This window comes from Nelumbo lutea, chromosome 2 (genome assembly GCF_056320005.1).
Source record: "Nelumbo lutea isolate HS-2025 chromosome 2, American lotus-T2T, whole genome shotgun sequence".
Classification (NCBI taxonomy): Eukaryota; Viridiplantae; Streptophyta; class Magnoliopsida; order Proteales; family Nelumbonaceae; genus Nelumbo; species Nelumbo lutea.
This window is the reverse complement of record NC_142685.1, coordinates 6,604,247-6,622,266: the sequence shown is the minus strand read 5'-3', so window position 1 is coordinate 6,622,266 and position 18,020 is coordinate 6,604,247. Positions and strand designations below refer to the sequence as shown.

The 18,020-nt window shown below is 41.7% G+C and overlaps 2 protein-coding genes across 8 annotated transcripts; both read left to right on the top strand.

Annotated features, from left to right (window-relative positions):
• Nucleotides 1-3,800: 3,800 nt before the first annotated feature.
• Nucleotides 3,801-7,463, top strand: LOC148868307 (low temperature-induced protein lt101.2-like). 5 transcript variants are annotated; one of them, XR_016107306.1, is made up of 3 exons: nt 3,801-4,012; nt 4,098-4,231; nt 7,366-7,463. XR_016107306.1 is itself a non-coding variant. In XM_088970263.1 (2 exons), exons 1-2 carry the CDS (start codon nt 3,932-3,934, stop codon nt 4,179-4,181), a joined length of 165 nt encoding a protein of 54 aa, XP_088826389.1. In that variant the 5' UTR covers nt 3,801-3,931; the 3' UTR covers nt 4,182-4,345. The 5 variants fall into 5 exon arrangements, 1 of the variants encoding a protein (XP_088826389.1); XR_016107307.1 differs by having other exon boundaries at nt 7,298-7,463; XR_016107305.1 differs by lacking the exon at nt 7,366-7,463 and adding an exon at nt 5,128-5,444.
• Nucleotides 7,464-10,081: 2,618 nt separating this feature from the next.
• LOC148868306 (interactor of constitutive active ROPs 2, chloroplastic-like) lies at nt 10,082-17,560 on the top strand. Of its 3 annotated transcripts, XM_088970260.1 has the most exons (7): nt 10,082-10,622; nt 11,336-11,446; nt 11,646-11,967; nt 13,340-13,442; nt 14,684-14,864; nt 15,456-17,132; nt 17,215-17,560. In XM_088970260.1, the coding sequence occupies exons 4-6, from the start codon at nt 13,423-13,425 to the stop codon at nt 17,118-17,120; spliced, it is 1,866 nt and encodes a 621-aa protein (XP_088826386.1). In that variant the 5' UTR covers nt 10,082-10,622; nt 11,336-11,446; nt 11,646-11,967; nt 13,340-13,422; the 3' UTR covers nt 17,121-17,132; nt 17,215-17,560. The 3 variants fall into 3 exon arrangements, with proteins under 3 accessions (XP_088826386.1, XP_088826387.1, XP_088826388.1); XM_088970261.1 differs by lacking the exons at nt 10,082-10,622; nt 11,336-11,446 and having other exon boundaries at nt 11,474-11,967; XM_088970262.1 differs by lacking the exons at nt 10,082-10,622; nt 11,336-11,446; nt 11,646-11,967 and adding an exon at nt 13,055-13,231.
• Nucleotides 17,561-18,020: the final 460 nt, after the last annotated feature.

Here is an 18,020-nt window from a genome sequence, read left to right as displayed (position 1 = left end):
GTTTTACATTTTTTATGAACTCGGAGACTATGCAGGGAGCTAACGGACTAAGTAGCTCTACCAACCTTACTTTCAATTCAGATAATGCCACATCAGTCCTCTCCGCAAGGTCCCCCCTACAAAGATGAGTTCTTCATGGCTTCCGCGGGAGTTGGCGGCCAACTGACTACATAGGCGCCCTTACTGGTCGAGCCTTCCAAGGCTCCCGTGTGATATAGCACCCTAAAGTTAGTGGTGTTGCCCCCGAAGGTCGAGCCCCTAGTAGCTTGTTGTACGAGTAGGTGACCGGCATTACGAAGCTGATGCAGGCCAAGCCTACGGGCCACATCACTACTTAAGACCCGGTCGCCACTCCGGCACGGGCAAAAGTAAAAAAAGAGTAGATTACGAGTCACTCCCAAAAGCCTACGGGCCACATTACTACTTAAGACCCGGTCGCCTCTTCGACACGGGCAAAAGTAAAAAAAGAGTAGACTACGAGTCGCTCCCAAAAGCCTACGGGCCACATTACTGCTTAAGACCCGGTTGCCTCTCCGGCACGGGCAAAAGTCAAAAAATAGTAGACTACGAGCCACTCCCAAAAGCCTACGGGCTACATTACTGCTTAAGACCCGGTCGCCTCTCCGGCATGGGCAAAAGTCAAAAAAGAGTAGACTACGAGTCGCTCCCAAAAGCCTACGGGCCACATTACTGCTCAAGACCCGGTCACCCCTCCAGCACGGGCAAAGTCAAAAAAGAATAGACTACGAGTCGCTCCCAAAGCCTACGGGCCACACTAGTAATTGGATCAACACTTACTAGCTCATCGACTTACGGGCCAAAAGAAATCTACTCCCTTCGCTGAGTTACTATCAGCTCGGGAGTGGGGGGCTATTGATGAGGGCAGATTTGGCCCTCCAATGAAATTGTGACACGTGGCACCTCGTGACAACTAGGAAAACACCCAGCCAACAAACTTACGAAGTTGGTGACACACCCGGGCACCAGTCTGGCCGGCCTGGCGCGACCTACGTGCGGCCTAGTGCGCGGCCTGCGCGACCTGGACCAGCCTAGCGCATTATCCAGCCAAGGCGCCCACCGACGACCTGATCTAGACACTGACCCGCCGACTGACACAGGCGCCGACTTGACGACTTGGCCTTGACACTGACCCGCCGACTAACACAGGCGCCGACCTGATGACCTGGCCTAGACATTGACCCGCCAACTGACGCAGGCACCCCTCTGACTACCCGGCCCAGGCGCCGACCTGGCCGCCTGACACAAGCGCCAGCCTGACGATCTCGAGGAGTTCACCACCGTACCCCGGTTCTGACAGGATGCGACGAGTCTTACCGTTTGGAGGTTTTTCACCCACCTAACCCGCGAGGACTCCGGTATATAAAGACCTCACCCCCCCAAAGGGGAGGGCGGAAAAAAGAAAGGGAAGTAACCCTGCTCTATAGCTCTCTCATATTATCTTCAAAGCTCTCTACAATAAGAGTGCTAACTTAAGCATCAGAGTGCCCCCACCAGGAAAATACCCCCGGGACCTCTGATTCAGTTTTCGCAGGTCCTTCAGCTCCCGTCGCCTGCGAAGAGGAGGAAAAGATGCAGCTCTCGGATGTCCCTCAGCTCCCGCCACCTACAAGGAGGAGGAAGAGATGGAGTTCTCGGAGGTCCCTCAGCTCCCGCCACCTACAAGGAGGAAAAGATGGAGTTCTCGGAAGTCCCTCAGCTCCCACCACCTACAAGGAGGAGGAAGAGATGGAGTTATCGGAGGTCCCTCAGCTCCCGCCACCTACAAGGAGGAAAAGATGGAGTTCTCGGAGGTCCCTCAGCTCCCGCCACCTACAAGGAGGAGGAAAAGATGGAGTTCTCGGAGGTCCCTTAGCTCCCGCCACCTACAAAGAGAAGGAAAAGATGGAGTTCTCGCAGGTCTCTCAACTCTCGCCACCTACAAAGAGGAGGAAAAGATGAAGTTCTCGCAGGTCCCTCATCTCCCGCAGCCTACAAAGGAAAGAAGACCACCTCATGCTGAGGGCAGTCGAATTGCGCCGCACCAGGGAGCTCCAACATTCTCTAAGGCATCGACCACCTAGTAGGGAGTACGCCAGGCAGTTCGCCACTAGGGAGTTCGCCCCCAGGCAGTTCGCCACCAAGGCAGTTCGCCCCCAGGCAGTTCGCCACCAAGGCAGTTCGCCCCCAGGCAGTTCGCCCCCAGGCAATTCACCACCAGGGAGTTCGCCACCAGGCAGTTCGTCCCCAGGCAGTTTGCCACCAAGGCAGTTCGCCCCAGGCAGTTCACCACCAAGGCAGTTCGCCACCAGGGAGTTCGCCACCGAGGCAGTTCGCCCCCAGGCAGTTCACCACCAAGGCAGTTCGCCCCCAGGCAGTTTGCCACCAGGGAGTTCGCCACCAGGCAGTTCGCCCCAGGCAGTTCTTCACCAAGCAGTTCGCCACCAAGTAGCTCGTCACTAAGGCACGCCACCACCGGGTCGAATAACGAGGTACTTTGCCAAAAAATTTTACATCACAAAACATTGGTACGTGGCCGAAAACGGTTACATCAATAAGTATGGGAATTGTTCTTAATGAACATTAAGATAAACATTCTTGCTTCTTCGGGCGTGTTTTATCACTCTATCGGGGGCAAATGTGAAATCCTCTTTCTGTCTTTCGTTTTCTTTCTCTCTCTTTCTCTTTTGCTAGTATGCATACATGCATAAAGAGAGAGAGAATGCTACATCCAATCAATTTTATTTACTATTATATCCAAGGTTTTAAAAAATGACCGAAAAGAGAACTGTTCTGACCACCGGTTTATGGGTCGACATTTTGACCGTCTAATTTGAAGGGATGACATGTTTTACTTAAAAAATAAAAATAAAATAAAAAATGGTTAAAACCATTGAACATGTCAAATGGGTTTACATTTTGACCACCCGAGTTAATGAATCTCTGACTAATTTAATGATTTTTTTGCCAAGGCTTAGTGAAACCAGTTGCCTAGGAATGGCAATGGGGTTGGGATCATATTCCCCGTCTCCAACCCCAATTATGAAATTAACCCATCCTTTGTCTCCGATCCCCGCCGAGGATAAAATTTGTCCTCCATCCCTAACCCCCAATGGGAATGGATTCCCCATGGGGACCCAAATCCCCAAAAGTTTTTTAGATAACAATATTTATTTGAAAAATAAATAAAAACTTTAAATTTTAAATAATTTTTTAAAAATATAATATATAATGTAAATAATATAATGATATAGTTTTAATATATATAATATAAATTATATATAATGAGGGTTGGGGACCTCAATCCCATCCCTAATCCCGATCCTGATCAGGATTCCTATTAGTCCTTATCCCAAACACTGATTATATCGATACAGTATCTTGGCATTCGTCATTTTCGGTCGGTTTGATTTTTGGGAAAAAGGGAAGATTCCATGCATCCATCACCTTTATCCGTTTATCCTCGGGATGAAACTTTGAGAGGCGAATCCAAACACATAAAAAAAATAGGGAAAATAAAGTAAAGATATTCCAATTCCCATTTTACAACCTTTCCCGTTCGAATTTATGTAAAGAAAAAGGATCCATATCACTCACGTTGTTCTAATCCTTTTTTTTGGAACACACGTATGTAGGCCATTGGTCACGGCAGAAAAGCCCATGGGCCATATTTTTCGGCTGAAGTTAGTCAAACAGAAACGGTTCAAGTAACCATCTGCATGAGAACACGACACGTGTCGCACTTGCCCCAATACGTGGCCTCTCCAGCTGCATCCCCAGATATCGATGCATTGCCATCTCTCTCTGTCTCTGGCTGCCATCATCTCTTTTCCCCCGTCACGGCCCAATCTGTAACGTCTCCTTCCCAACGTAGAAGAATTGAAGTAAATTCCCAGCGGAGAGAGAGAGGGAGGGAGAGAGCGAGCGAGAGAGAATGGGATCAGAAACGTTTATCGAAGTGGTGCTGGCAATACTTCTACCACCCGTTGGAGTTTTCCTTCGTTATGGCTGTGGAGTAATAACTCTTCCTTGCCCGTTACTTAACGGTTTCATTCAATATGCATGTCCAGACTTTTTTATAGTTTCCTTCTGAATTGCAGATTGAATTCTGGATCGACTTGCTGCTCACACTATTGGGTTATATTCCTGGAATCATATATGCAATCTACGTGTTAGTCGGATGACAGATCACAGATGGGTGCAGGTCCTCTCAGAATTTACAGAAATAACATAGGTTGTTCTTTATTTTTATTTTTTCTTTGAACATTTAGTTGAATCACAGTAGTTGTTCATCTGATCAGGATCTACTTCTTGCCACTTATAATGATTCGTTGCTCCTTTTCATATTGATTTAGGCTTTTGCTTTTATGAGCATTCATGGATGATTAATTTATCTGTTGGAGAGGTTTTTATTGGTTGGTTAATTGCATACATCTAAGGGTCCGTTTGATTCATATGGAAATCAAAATCGGAACTGGAATCAGCTGGAATGAGATCTCATTCCCAAGGGTGGGGAGGGAATGGTCATTCTTCAGTTGTAATTCAGATTTCGCCCAACCAACGGGATGGAATCAAAACTTGCATATAAATTTTGAAATTTATAGTCAGAATCGAAATCAGAATGGTCTATTTGTGTGTATAGAATGGAAACTGGAATCTGTTCGAGTTCGAGTAGGTATCAAGGGAGGGTCCCCAAATGGGAGAATGCTATTTCACCAAGAATGGGAATGGGATTTCAATTCCATCCAACCAAACAATTTGAATCGGAATAACCTATTCTAATTCTGATTTCAGACCACTATTTCTGCAAACCAAATGCGCCCTTAATGTTAATTATTGGTGATCCTGCTATGACGCGATTGAACTTTGGGCTTTTCAAATAAATATTTTTGAGTTTTCACAATCCATGTATGAATCTTTTGCATGGTATGCATTAATAACCAAATGGATCCAATGCTTCCACTACTTGGATGATACAGACTTCATATACACAGTTGCAGAAAAAGACCCAAAAATCATAGGCAGAGGGCCAATCTGAAACTTATACAATAAAAATCTTTTGTCTAACTTGCTTATATAAATTTTATTTTCTAGTGCTCTTTGTTTCAAATCTCTATTTTGTTATTACAGGTAGTTAATCTGGAGGATGAACAAAAAATTGAGCCAATAACTACCTTGGTGGCAATGCAAATAAAGATATTTCCTCGGTTCATATAAAGCCTTAGATAGTTTATTTAGTTAAAATTTTAATTATGTCGCATATTTTTCTTTTATATTTATTTTTGGTAAAATAAGGTTTTGCTTTCTCACAGATTATGTGTCTTCGTAAAATCTTTTGTGGCATATGCAGTTGCCATTATCACTTATATTTTGCATTTTATTTTGATTTGGCCTTCATGGTCAGGTTTTGGAATTGAATAAAGAAAAAGTGTTGGAATTTTCAAGCATGCATTTTGGCTGCTTTGTTGAAAACTGTCGTATTGATCTTCCAAACCTGTAAAATATGGGTAAGGATCATGGATGATATTGGATTGACCAGCTCCATTTTGGTATTAAAAAAATCATGGAGGGTTTAATTGGTCAAAACTCTTCTAGTGTCATGGCTGTTTTGGCTTTTTTTTTTTTATATAGTATTATGAAATACATTACTAAGGATTTAGGGTGGGGACAGAGCAGGGTGCATGTGAGGTCCACCAGTCTTGCCATGGGGAAGCTGCAACTACGCAGGTTTCATCATATTCCTACCAAATGTTTATTGAAACCTGTACATTGCATGAGTTACCACGCTTTTTTTTCTCCAAGCGGCTACACAATGGGTAGTCCATCCCTCAATTCAGGTGGTGGGATTCGATTCTAAGGGTCCATTTGGTTCGTAGTCGGAATCGAAATTGAAATCCTCTGGAATTGGAATTGGAATGGTTCATTCTCATAGTTTGTTTGGTTCAAATAGGAATGTGAATGAGAATTAAAATTAGCAAGAATATGATTTCATTTCTAAGGGAGGGGGTAGGGAATGACCATTTCCTCGAAGGGGAGAATGCCATTCCAGTATGAATAGAAATGAGATTTCGAGTCGGCCCAATTAAACAGTTAAAATTGGAATAAGCTGTTCCGATTACAATTTCAGACCACTATTCCTGCAAATCAAACGGATCCTAAGAGACCGTTACAAGTACAGAAGATCTTACCAACCAACCAGCATGGATCACCACGGTAGAGTGTATGGAATACTGGCATGTTGACTAGTGATTGATATGCAGCCCATGATAAATACAAATATATTTGGAGGCTTGGAGCAGATGTGAGGCCTTGTAAGGTCTCACCTTATGCGATTGGCAGCTTCCAGCTGGTTGGTCTCCCCCAACCCCAAAGACATTTTTTGAGATTTTGAGAAAACATATGCCACATCATGGATGTTTATCATCTATACTTCAGTTACTTTGGGTTATGTGAGAATTACCATGGCAAGAAACGATAAAATGAATTTTTGTGCAATGGTAGCTAGGGGTGGATTCGAGTTGAGTCAAATACTTGGTTACAAGGTTTTAAGTGTCGACACGTATCGGCCTATATGAGTCAATATATATCGTTTTGGGATTTCTCTGATACGCCCCTACAGTGGGTGAATCAGGGGTTTGATCAGTTCAGGGGGTGGAGGAGCTTTAAACCGGTTCCCTTGAACCAGTTGTGAAAAAAATAAAAAAGGGCACAAAATTCAGTATTGATTTGCCCGTATGACGTATCAGGCATATCGATATTTTGAACCTTGTTTGGAAATTCGAGCTTGGCTCATTGAAATAGTCTTAGGCTTGATTCGAGTTTAACTACAAGTCAAGTTTTTTTCTAAAAAATAAAAATTATATATTTAAAAATATTTTTTTTATTTTACATACAACAAAATAAGAATTACAAAAATTATTTAGTATTATACATAAAAAATAAAATCATTATACAAAAAATATTATATATAATAAAAATTATTTATTATATATATATTTATATATATATATATGTATGTATGTATGAATATAATAAAAATTTATTTATTTATTATATTAGGCTTGCAAGCTTCATTAGGCTTGAGTTCGATTCAATTAGCAAATGAGCCTATGTATCATATTTGAGCTCGATTCGAAGCTCAATTTAAATTGAGCTGAGCTGAATTTTTTACGAGCAAAACTCGAATAAGTCGTAATAAACTCGGCTCATGGCCACCCCTAATTGATAGCACCGATTTTTTACTTTGATCGCTTTTTGGATTTTACAATATGGTAAAATTGATTTTCACAAATGGGTGCAGGTCCTGAACCACAGTACTTCTTGCCACTTATAATGATTTACTGCTTCTTTTCGTATCGAATGGTGTAGGTTATTGCTTTCATAAGCATTCATGGACGACTGATTTCTGCGTTGGAGACGTTTTGAATGATAAATTGGAAAGATATAAGCATTTGTTCTCACTGCCAGATTTTTAAGGGTGTTTTCAATCTCTACTCTCTAGAGGGTAGTACTTCCTCCAACCGGATCTCTCCTAGCCGTGGCCCATGGCCCATGCCTTACCAACTTGATTTCGACGTCATTATCTATTCTCAAGTCTTAATTTAAATGGGCTATGGCCCATCATCCATGGGCGTTGGAAAGATCTAAGCCTTTTCTTTTCACAAGTAATTGGGTGTTGGTAGTATTTCCCATAACCAAATTTCTCTAATTCTTGGCCCATGGTCCATAGTCTAAACGGACTATGGCACATCTTGATAGGCCTGAGGTTGGGCCCACATTAGCCAATTATATGATGTAAGTGCAAGTGGCTGTTGGGATGGTGTAAGCACGAACTTACCCCGAGTCCCTGACCGAAGTTGATCTCCTGAATCTCATGATATGCGTCTTTTGCTGGCTGCCATTTCCACTCGATTATGTATCTAATGTATGAGACCACCGGATCTGCTCTTTACATAGCGCTCCTCACACCAATCGCGCACACATAACAACAACATGCAAGTACCGGAAATGTTTTCAGTGTGGCGCAGAATATCATATAATTCTATGCTGTCAGGATTAGTTGCACTTGATGACTGTATTAAATACTATTTAACATCAGCCATCAAGTGGGTGTTTGGCACGGAAGAATTTCACAAGCAATTGGACCCAAAAACGTCGAAAAAACGTTTCTTCTTCGGTGGCCGGCTTTTCAGATGAAACATAAATTTGACATTTCTTGAATTGCCCCCTGATTCAAGAATGTCTAAACGGACGTGGACCCACCTGCACCTGGCATCCTATTTGGAAAGTTGCCGCAACTGATTAACATTGATATGGTGCTTCAATGATTAGAAGTATTAAGATTGGCATTCCCTTCTCTCCTTACAGTTAAAATGCCCTTATAAACATTGAATTTTTAATTAGGAAAAAGAGATAAATCCTTAAAATAAGAGATACCTCATCTGTAGAAGTAATGGACATTGTGACCAAGGGACGAAACTCGAAGTTAATAGTCTAGCTTCTGTGACCCCACCAACCGCTACTCCTGGCAGCCTCGCCATCTGCAGCAACTTCGAATACCCCACCTTCACCTCCACCTCCACAGAAACTCTTCCGTCACAGATAAGATAATGTTTTATCCTTATCACCTAAAGGGATGTCTGATCCAAATCAGATTTGGATAAGCAAGTCCTAATTGGATTAGGAGCTGATCCTTTAGGGTTACAAGAGAATAAAGGGGTGGCAGCCTTTGATAGAGATTATTCACATCCTCTTGAGAGCTGGAAAACACAGAAGAAAGAATTAAGCAACCCTGCAAAATTCTTTATTGCCGCCCAGTTTGCCAGATCGATTTCCAGTTGTGGGAGAAGTCAAGACTCAATCTTGACATCAGTTATTTGAGAAAGAATTGATAGGAAGTTGTACTCACGTGTCATCCTGTTGTTTCTTGCGAATGACATAATTCTTGGAGAAGAATACTGCTGATTTTGCTCCATCTTGCACTATACCATCTTTAGTGGGAGCAATCTTTGGATCCTTTTTTGGGCATGAACACCTTCATTGGGAGATATTGTTTCTCCGTATCAAATATAATCTTCTTCTATTTCTTTTGGTTCAGATCTGGTTCAGTTTATGGTTCAAGATTGATCATTGAAAATATGATTTTTTAAATACGGAATGCGATTCCCAGTTGAAAGGGAGAAAAATTCTTTTGAAATTCACCCATTTATTCTGCAAGATTTAAACATCCATACGATGAATCTCTCATCCCTTCATTGATTGTATCCTCAATTCAAAACATCTCGAATACATCAATACATACTACCAAAAACCAAAGCATTATTTTATGATGCAACACAAAATTACTTTAAAACAAACAACCATAGCCTTATTAATTATACATCCAATTCCTTTGTTGGTATTTGGTAAACCCTTATCCCAATACGACATGATAGCTTTGGGTTTATTACATGTATTATGAGCTGGAATTACTTTTACATGGAGTTTGTTTTTTTTTTTGCTTTGCTTAGAACACGTGAATATCGATGCTCTTCAAGGTTGCTTCTTGGTTGTTGCATGGATGAGCCAACTTCTTTGCCATTTTGTCTGTAATCGTGTAAATTTCCATATATTTTGATACATATATATTCCTTTTCTCTTTTGTTCACCTTCTTGAGCGCGTTTCATTCGAGAACAAAATTAGAGCGTCGGTGTAGGAAGGTTTGAATATTATTAAATTTAGTTGTCCTTGATCCCTAGGTAATCCTAGGATTCGGCGGATCTGGATCCTTTTTTTTTTTCTTGAAAATCCGACAAGATCAAGGCAGTTCGTTGTGTTTTACTGTTTTTCCTTAAAAAGAGACCTGGCTTTGCAGTCGTCTTCGGACAGACCGGGTTCTATATCCGGGTTCCCTGCAGTCTGCCCAGAGAGAGAAGCAGATGCAATCGTAGCAGCACTGTTTGCTGCAATCCTAAATTCGGTAGTGAGCAATGACTCGATACTCTAATTAAATTTTCTTCACTAAAATAATAATGCCTTGGTCGTATTAATTGTATTGATGGGATGTATAATTAATCACCGTTGATATTATTTGTTTTTTTATAGCATAAATGAAAAGAGCATAAGCATTGATTCAGCAAACAAAGGAAGAATTAGGTGTTGCTTTCATTGCAAAGCAAGCAAAGGAAAGGAAAAGAGGCCTCCAACCAAAGCCCAACTCAAAAAGCAGCGACTAGGGAAGTGGCTTTCCATTCCATCCCACCGCCACATGTTGTGCCCATCCACACTCCCTCTGCCCTCTTCCTCACTCAACTCTCTCATTTAATTTTCTATCAAAAGCCCCACCAGCGAAGGAGAGCGATAGTTGAAAACTTGATATCAAACAAAAGCCGGACCTCGTAACTCCGATTCCCATAAAACGCTTTTTGTAATTTCTACTCCAAAGCACAAAGGCCAGACACAACCGCTGAAGGCCGAAGCTCAGAAGCTAACTGCTCCCCTCTATGCCTGTTTTGGATAATTTGGGAAATCTGATTGGGAAAGCTCAACTGAAGAACGTGCTGACGTGCAGCCCCGGAAGCTGGAATCGGGATCCGATGATTCATTCCCAATGAATGGTACAAGAAGGACGACATTCCCAACTGTTGTAAGTTATGTGTTTTCCGAATCATTTTCTAATTTCCACATTAAAATAATCCAAATCGGCGAGAGCACTTCATTTTAAATCATGTCCGTCCGACACAGTCTTCTCTCGTGAAGCGAGCCCCTCTAATGAAGTTGTCAAGGTGATTGATGCATCGTATCACATGGACATGCAGTAGCAATGTGTGGTTCATGGGCTCACCGTAAAAGTTGGAATCTATTAATCCTAACGGTCAATGTGGAACATAAAGAATAGCTTCATAAATCGTCCGATTAGAATATGTGTATTATGCTCTAGTCAGAAACACGTATCACCTATTTCCTTCGTTTCATTTCTGATTTAACTAAGGTGGTCCCATCGGCGGCACGGGCACTTGCTAAAACTTACCTTTTCCGAGAGGCTGAGAGCTCTGAGCTCCTCTCCGGTCTGTACCTGTTACAGTAGTGTTTGGTTGTAGATTGTACAACCGACCGACGAACACAAACGGATGGAGCCAAACCCAGATAAAACATACGGCCTCTCCGTCCGTGCTGTTTTCATGGAAACAGAGAGAAACCACTAACGTTTTCGCCAGCTTTATTCCTTCTTATTTTATGTATTCTTTTCCCCCACTGAGGTAAGTCAACTAGTCAACAAATTTACTGGCTTACTGCATTACCAGCGACGCGTTGGCGTTGCTTCCTGAATCCTGATCATTTGATTTCTGTGTTTGTCAGGCATTTAGTATTCACGACAGTCGTTGCTTGTTGTGGGTCCATCTAACTAATCCGCTCGATCAGTAGGGTGGGACCGGATACATCTTATCCGCTCACTCGCACCAACCACAGGTGATGCTAATTGTAGACGGAGGTCTCGCCTCTGCTGCTGTCACTTGCACCAAACAAGACATCATCGATTCAAATTTTCTCTCTTTTGATTTGATTATCCCGAATTATTTTATTTCTCTCTGATAAATGAATAATATATAAATTGAATTTCGGACGCAAATCGGTCATTTTAGTTAATTAAATCCAATCTATCGCACAGAGAGAGATCAGAGGGGTACGTGAAAACGACAAAATCGCGCTCCCATATTTTTTTCACCGTATACGGCTCGGCTCAGGCTTATTCGTTGGTCTCTAGTTACACCTACACAGAGACAGAGAGCCTCGGGAACTGAAGGTAGAAGAAGTAGAAGGAAAAGGAAGAACGAAGAAGAAGATAAGGAGCAGCAGCGACGCGACGTTTGCGTGGAACCCTCGCAGGTCTTCCTGGTTTCATCCAAAAACCAACGTTTCCAGTGCGTTTGGACCGAGACTTTGGTAGCTCAGGACAAACTGACGAGCTTCTGGTATAGATCTGCTTGCTGGTAAGAACAAATGCAGATGTTAGTATGTTACTCTGCTTCATCTTTGTTCGTTCTTGGAGCTAATTTTTCTGTAGATGTGCTTTCCCCATTTATTGGTTTTAATGCGAGCGAAAGTGGTAAATCTGTGCTATTTGGGGATTTAATGTGGTTTTCGTTGTTCGAGCTACGAATTTTGAGCTCTGCTACTTTTTTTGTGCTCTTGAATGCTGCTTTTTGGTCTTCTTTTCTGGAGAAACCTGATTTCTTGGAAAAGCTATGGCGTGGAAAGATAATGCCGGCTTGTATTCGAGTTTGGGAGCTTGAAGGTCTCATGCTTTTCGAAGATTTTTCTCGTTAGACAAAATATCGCACCGATAAAAGCTTTTCTGTGTGTTTAAATTATTCTTCATCCACTTTTCGTTTTCTGGTTTATTCTTTTCCGAGAACATTTCTCTGATGCTGAAACTTTTGCAAAGAACGACGGCTCGTCGACGTTCTATCTGTTTTTCCTGTTGTAACCCTTGAATCTACTGATTTCTTCCTCACTTCTCTCATACTTTGGTTCACATCGTAATTAGGATCCGGTTATCGGTAGTGGTAGCTGTTTTGAAGCAGGGGCCTGGATTGAAGGCCTTTGACGTACAGATTACAGAATCTTCCTCAAATTTTTTCCCCTGTAAACAAAAGCATAAAATGTGCTTCCATTCTCTCCTTGAAAGCCGTGCTTTCATCCTAAAAATTTCTCTCTGGTTTGTTCGTTTGAGCGGTTAGTGGTCATTCTTACGATATGAGTGTTGAAGAATCAGCAAAGAAACTATGGTTGGACGGGGTTCCTTGAGTCACGGGGACTGAGAAGGGAGGCCCCGGAGATTACTGATTAGACAAAGCCTTCGTTCCCCTGTTCCCTTGGTCTTTCAAACTACAAAAAAATGCCCCTACTTGCGAACAAAATAACCCTGTTCGTCCCGTGAGTGATGGATTGTCCACGAGTCGACAAATGATAACCATTAGGGGCATTTTAGGAAATTTCCTTGCCCATTACCTTCTCCGTGGGCACCCGTGGTCGCAATGATGAATTTAGAACACTGTATAAGCAAGTACTGATGTTGGAGTAAATTGGAGAAAGAGGAAAAGAGGCTTCCGTTTGTGAACGAAAATTTATCTAATATCTTTATTTATTTTATTGATTCATTGATTTATTTCGGTGTGGTTTGGTGGAAGTAGTGGTGGTAGTTTCCGTGGATGAGTTTGTTTGAAGGGATCATGTTGTTTGCTTGGGTTGCTTGTACGTACTGATGAGGAGCGCTCCACCCATTTATTTTTTCATGTGCGTGTACGCCGGATTCCTGTGCCTGATCTTTTCTCAACTTGTGATTTCTCTGCATTGTTGCAGGCTTTTGTGGGTCCGGGAGCTGTTATAGTGAGTGAACTTTAATTTGCATTCTCTCCTTTTGTTACCACAAGGGGTCGTAAAACATGCAGACACCAAAAACAAGGTAATTTTCTGATCCATTTCAGGCCTCTATCTAAGACTGTTTTGTGGAATCTAGCTACTGTATTTATGAGGGTAGGCCTTGAGTTCTATATCGTTTGCTACGTCTTTAAATAATAGTAGGATAGGATCACGTTACACATGTGACCTACATGCCTTTCATGTTTAGAAAATTAGAATTTTAAAAGGCCATTGAAGCCATAGACCATATATTGATTTATAAACTCAAGGTGGTTTTTGTTTTTAATTTTTAACTATGGCCGTTTTATCAACTCAACTAGAAACTAATGACTGTGGTTTCTTTTCTTCATTGTAATTTCTAAACAACCTTTTTTCTATTTTGTTTAAGTTGCTTTCCATGCCTGTTTGTTTTATTTTTGATGCTTCTCTTTTGTACTTAGAAATAACTGAAGCACCTCATTGCTGGATATAGTATGAATTGAATTTCGGTTGCTTCTTCAGTTTGAAAACATTGGAATCTTCTCCTTTCACTTGACATCTGCACATCCAAGTAAAAAGCTACCAGAAATATGCAAGTGGAGTTAATTTCATGCAATCTAATATGGAGGTGTCTTTCTAAATTATTGTGTTTGTAAATTGTTCTAGGTCTTATTGGTATTTTATCGGTTTGTACTGATTTGAAGCCTCGACCCACCTTCATATGTTCCATAGAAGGCGTTGTGTGCATGTGTAGTGCTGAACATGTATCGTTGTACCTCGCAAATTCTCTGTGCATCTTTTCACTCCTTATCGTATTCTGTAACTACCCTATGCATCTTCTTTCTTTCTTCATCATACCCATGTCTTGCAATGGACATGGTTTTACCAGTACATCAACCCACCTGGATCTAGAACTATTTGCCATGCTTTCTCCTGTTCCTATTAGTAAGGTTCCATGTCCACCATGGTTTACCTGTTGAGTAGTCCAATTAATGTCTGGTCCCTTTACTTTTATGAGTAAGGCCACCCTATAATCTGTATTCATCCCAAAGAAAAAAAAAAGAGCCAGACGATTGTAGTTTCCATTATGATTTGCAATGTACAATATAATAAATGTTTCAATTTAATTTATAGATCACGACTTGATTTCCAGATTTGAACTACAATGTCAAAGGAAATTTGTTTTAAACGCTCCATTAATTCCTTTGCATTTGATGTGATGAAGATTGCTGTCTCATTAATTATTAAATATACATTCTTCTGTTAATAGTCTTCTGATTATCATTCCACTGACTCTGAGAACAGAAGTGGCTCCTCAGAGGTGCCTCAGAGGACATCACAAGGGACTCCTAGAGCTGCCCGGCAACTCAAGACTCCTGGATCTGACTCTGATTCAGTTTCTTCAGCAACTCCAGTGAGCAGGACACCAAAAGATAGAAGCCCTAAAGTTAATGAACGAAGGTCACCAAGAAGCCCTGTAACTGAGGTACTAATTAGCAAGTAATAACTATAAATCCACCCATGTTCAAGGAGGAATTTACTAAAATGCCTTAATTGAACTGCCAACTTAAATGAAATATTTGGAACTTCGAGATTCTATAATCAAATGCATAGCCTTAAATGTCACACAAAGGCTTGAAAATGAAAGGTAAGTGGTCTCAGAGGCTTAACTGTGTTGTGATGAATGAAAGATGTGTAAATTCATCTCAATGTATAGAATGTGCAAGGAATGGGTGTCCCAATTATCGTAGGGCATAGTGAGGAAGAAAAATGCTAATAAATAATGCATTCATGCTACTCCATGAATTCCTTGCCCTACAGACAAGATGGGCCCCATGAATAGATATGTCTGCCTTTGTCCTTTATGTGCCTTTCCTTGAGTCTCACCATGTCTGTGGTCATTAGATATCTGAAAAATTGCATAATCCTTAGCAGTTTTTCTATCATTATTCAAATTTTCTTCTTATGTTCAGGCAAGATGAAAATTTCATTTTTGTTCTTGGCTGTCTAAATTAACCTCAAATAATACAGAAATAACCTTTACTAAACCATGCTTTCTCTTCTACTGAAAATATAGAAGAAGCGCCCAAGCAGAGTTTCTGAGTTGGAGTCTCAGCTTGCTCAACTCCAAGAAGATTTGAAGAAGGCAAAGGATCAGCTTACATCATCTGAGACATGGAAGAAGCGAGCCCAGCAGGAGGCAGAAGAGGCAAAGAAGCAGCTCTTAGCCATGACTGCAAATTTCGAAGAGTCCCAGCAGCAGCTTCTGGACTTGTCTGCTTCAGAAGAAGCCCGAATCCAAGAACTCCGGAAGATTTCTCAGGAGCGGGATCGGGCATGGCAGTCTGAACTGGAAGCTGTTCAGAAGCAGCACTCAGTGGACTCAGCTACCTTGGTGTCTGCCATGAATGAGATCCAGAGGCTTAAGATCCAGCTGGAAATGGTGGCTGACTCTGAAGCTGCCCAAACTAAGCGTGCTGAAACAGCACAAGCTGAGATCCAGAATTTAAAACAGGACCTGGCAGAAGCCCTTTCTCTTGTGGAGAACATGAAAGCTGAAGTCAAGGATTGCAAAGAATCTGAGGCTCAAGCCCAAGCACTGGTAAGCGAAACTTTACTAGAACTGGAAACTGCCAAATCAACTGTTGAGATGTTACAATCAGATAGCCTTAAAGCAACAGAGTCTTACAGTTCTCTGGCTTCAGAGCTGGAGAAGTCGAGGGATCAAGTGAGTTCCTTTGAGGCACAAGTGAGCAACCTTCGGGAAGATCTGGTTAGTGCTAACAGCAAAGTGTCAGTAGTAGAGCCTTCTTGTGATGATAAAGGAGAAAGTGAGAAAGGTGAGGAGATTGCAGAATCAAATGAAGTCAAGGTGGAGCTTAATTCACTGAAGTTAGAGTTGGGACAACTGAAGTCTGCCTTGGAAGCCGCTGAGATCAGGTGTCAGGAGGAACAAATTCGGAGCACAATGCAGATTCAAAGTGCCTATGAACGAGTGGAACAAGCAAAATCTGAATTTAGCCTGAGGGAAGCTGAACTGGAGGCAGAACTAAAGAAAAGTATGACCTGTATTGAAGAGTTGAAGGCGAACCTGATGGATAAGGAAACTGAATTGCAGAATATCTCTGAGGAAAATGAAGGGTTGAATATTAAGATCAAGATGAACCAGTCCAGGGAGAGGGAATCCCAACTGGAAATGGAACTGACGAAGTCCAAAGCAGATGTAGAAGATTTGAAAGCAAACTTAATGGACAAGGAAACAGAATTGCAGAATATATCTGAAGAGAATGAGATGCTGAAGGTGGAAATCCAGAAGGAAATAGAAAGGAGTAAAGCTAGAAATGAGGCCATTGCCGAGGTAGAGGCTGCTAGGATTGCAGAGAAAGAAGCTCTGATGAAACTTGGTTATGCAACTGAGGAGGCAGATAAAAGCAGCAAGAGGGCAGCAAGGGTAGCAGAGCAGTTGGAGGAAGCTCGGGCAGCAAATTTGGAAATGGAAGCAGAGTTGAGGAGGTTGAAGGTGCAGTCGGACCAATGGAGGAAGGCAGCTGAGGCAGCTGCTGCAGTTCTTTCAACTGGGAACAATGGCAAATTTATGGATAGATCAGGGTCTTTGGACAGTTACCATCCTGTTGGGAATATGGGTTCACCTTATTCAGAAGATCTAGATGATGACTCACCCAAGAAGAAGAACAACATGCTGAAGAAGATTGGGGTGTTGTGGAAGAAGGGCCAGAAATAGATGGACCTCATGGTAGGCATTAGGTTGAGAATGATTTTATTTTTCATATTTTTTTCTTTTTTGGTAACTTACAACAGAATTCTTTCCCTTGCAGGTTTTTTTGTGAGTAGGAGAAGCTGAATTCCATTACTGGGCATTTGGGCTACCTTGTAAAGCTTAAACCGGAAAGCTTTTATTTCCTTTACTTTTACGCCCCCCCCCCCCCCCCCTCCCTCTCTCTCTCTCTCTCTCTCTCTTCTGCGGAGGAGTCAGCTAGATGTGGTAAATATTTGTTTTAATCTTAGAGAATTTTCGCTTTAATGGTATGAAAAAATTGTCTGTCAGTGTTGTTCAATTATCCAGCATTATTAAATATGAAACGGAGGGTAGCTGGGTCCTCAGCAACAATCTATCTTTATTTGTAGTATGAGCTTGGTTTTGGGATGTTTCTTTTGGGCGTATTCTCTGTAGTCTGTACAGCCTCTTGATTAAATTTACCTAAAAATCTGTTTCACGGTACTGTCAAGGACATTTACTTTAACCATGCCTTGTATACTTTGTGAACTGAGATTGCAGACCTGAAAATAAAAGTCTGTAACAAGTAATACGATACAAATGGTTCTTGGTTTCTGAAGAACCAGATGTCAATAGGAATTCCACGCCGTTGAAGTTTTTGAATTGAGATTGTTACGCATTTGGCAACTGCCAAACCAATGCGTTGAGTAAAATGGAATTCTGGGATCACAGGTGGGGGGTTGTCGTCTAATTACGTATCATTGTAGAGTTTGCAGAGTCTGGATCTATTTACCACAACGCATTGTTGGCCACATTCATCCCGCCACACATTGAGATTATCGGTGATATAAAGTACAAGAAATGTTTCCAATGTGCGGGCAATGTTCAGTTGGGTGAATGTGGCCA

Excerpts from the sequence above, each read along its gene's own strand:
- LOC148868306 (XM_088970260.1), top strand. The coding sequence starts at position 13,423 with ATGCAGACACCAAAAACAAG. Across the intron at positions 13,443-14,683 it reads ATGCAGACACCAAAAACAAG|AAGTGGCTCCTCAGAGGTGC; the intron begins GTAATTTTCTGA and ends CTCTGAGAACAG. Across the intron at positions 14,865-15,455 it reads CAAGAAGCCCTGTAACTGAG|AAGAAGCGCCCAAGCAGAGT; the intron begins GTACTAATTAGC and ends CTGAAAATATAG.
- LOC148868307 (XM_088970263.1), top strand. The coding sequence starts at position 3,932 with ATGGGATCAGAAACGTTTATCGAAGTGGTGCTGGCAATACTTCTACCA. Across the intron at positions 4,013-4,097 it reads TCCTTCGTTATGGCTGTGGA|ATTGAATTCTGGATCGACTT; the intron begins GTAATAACTCTT and ends TCTGAATTGCAG.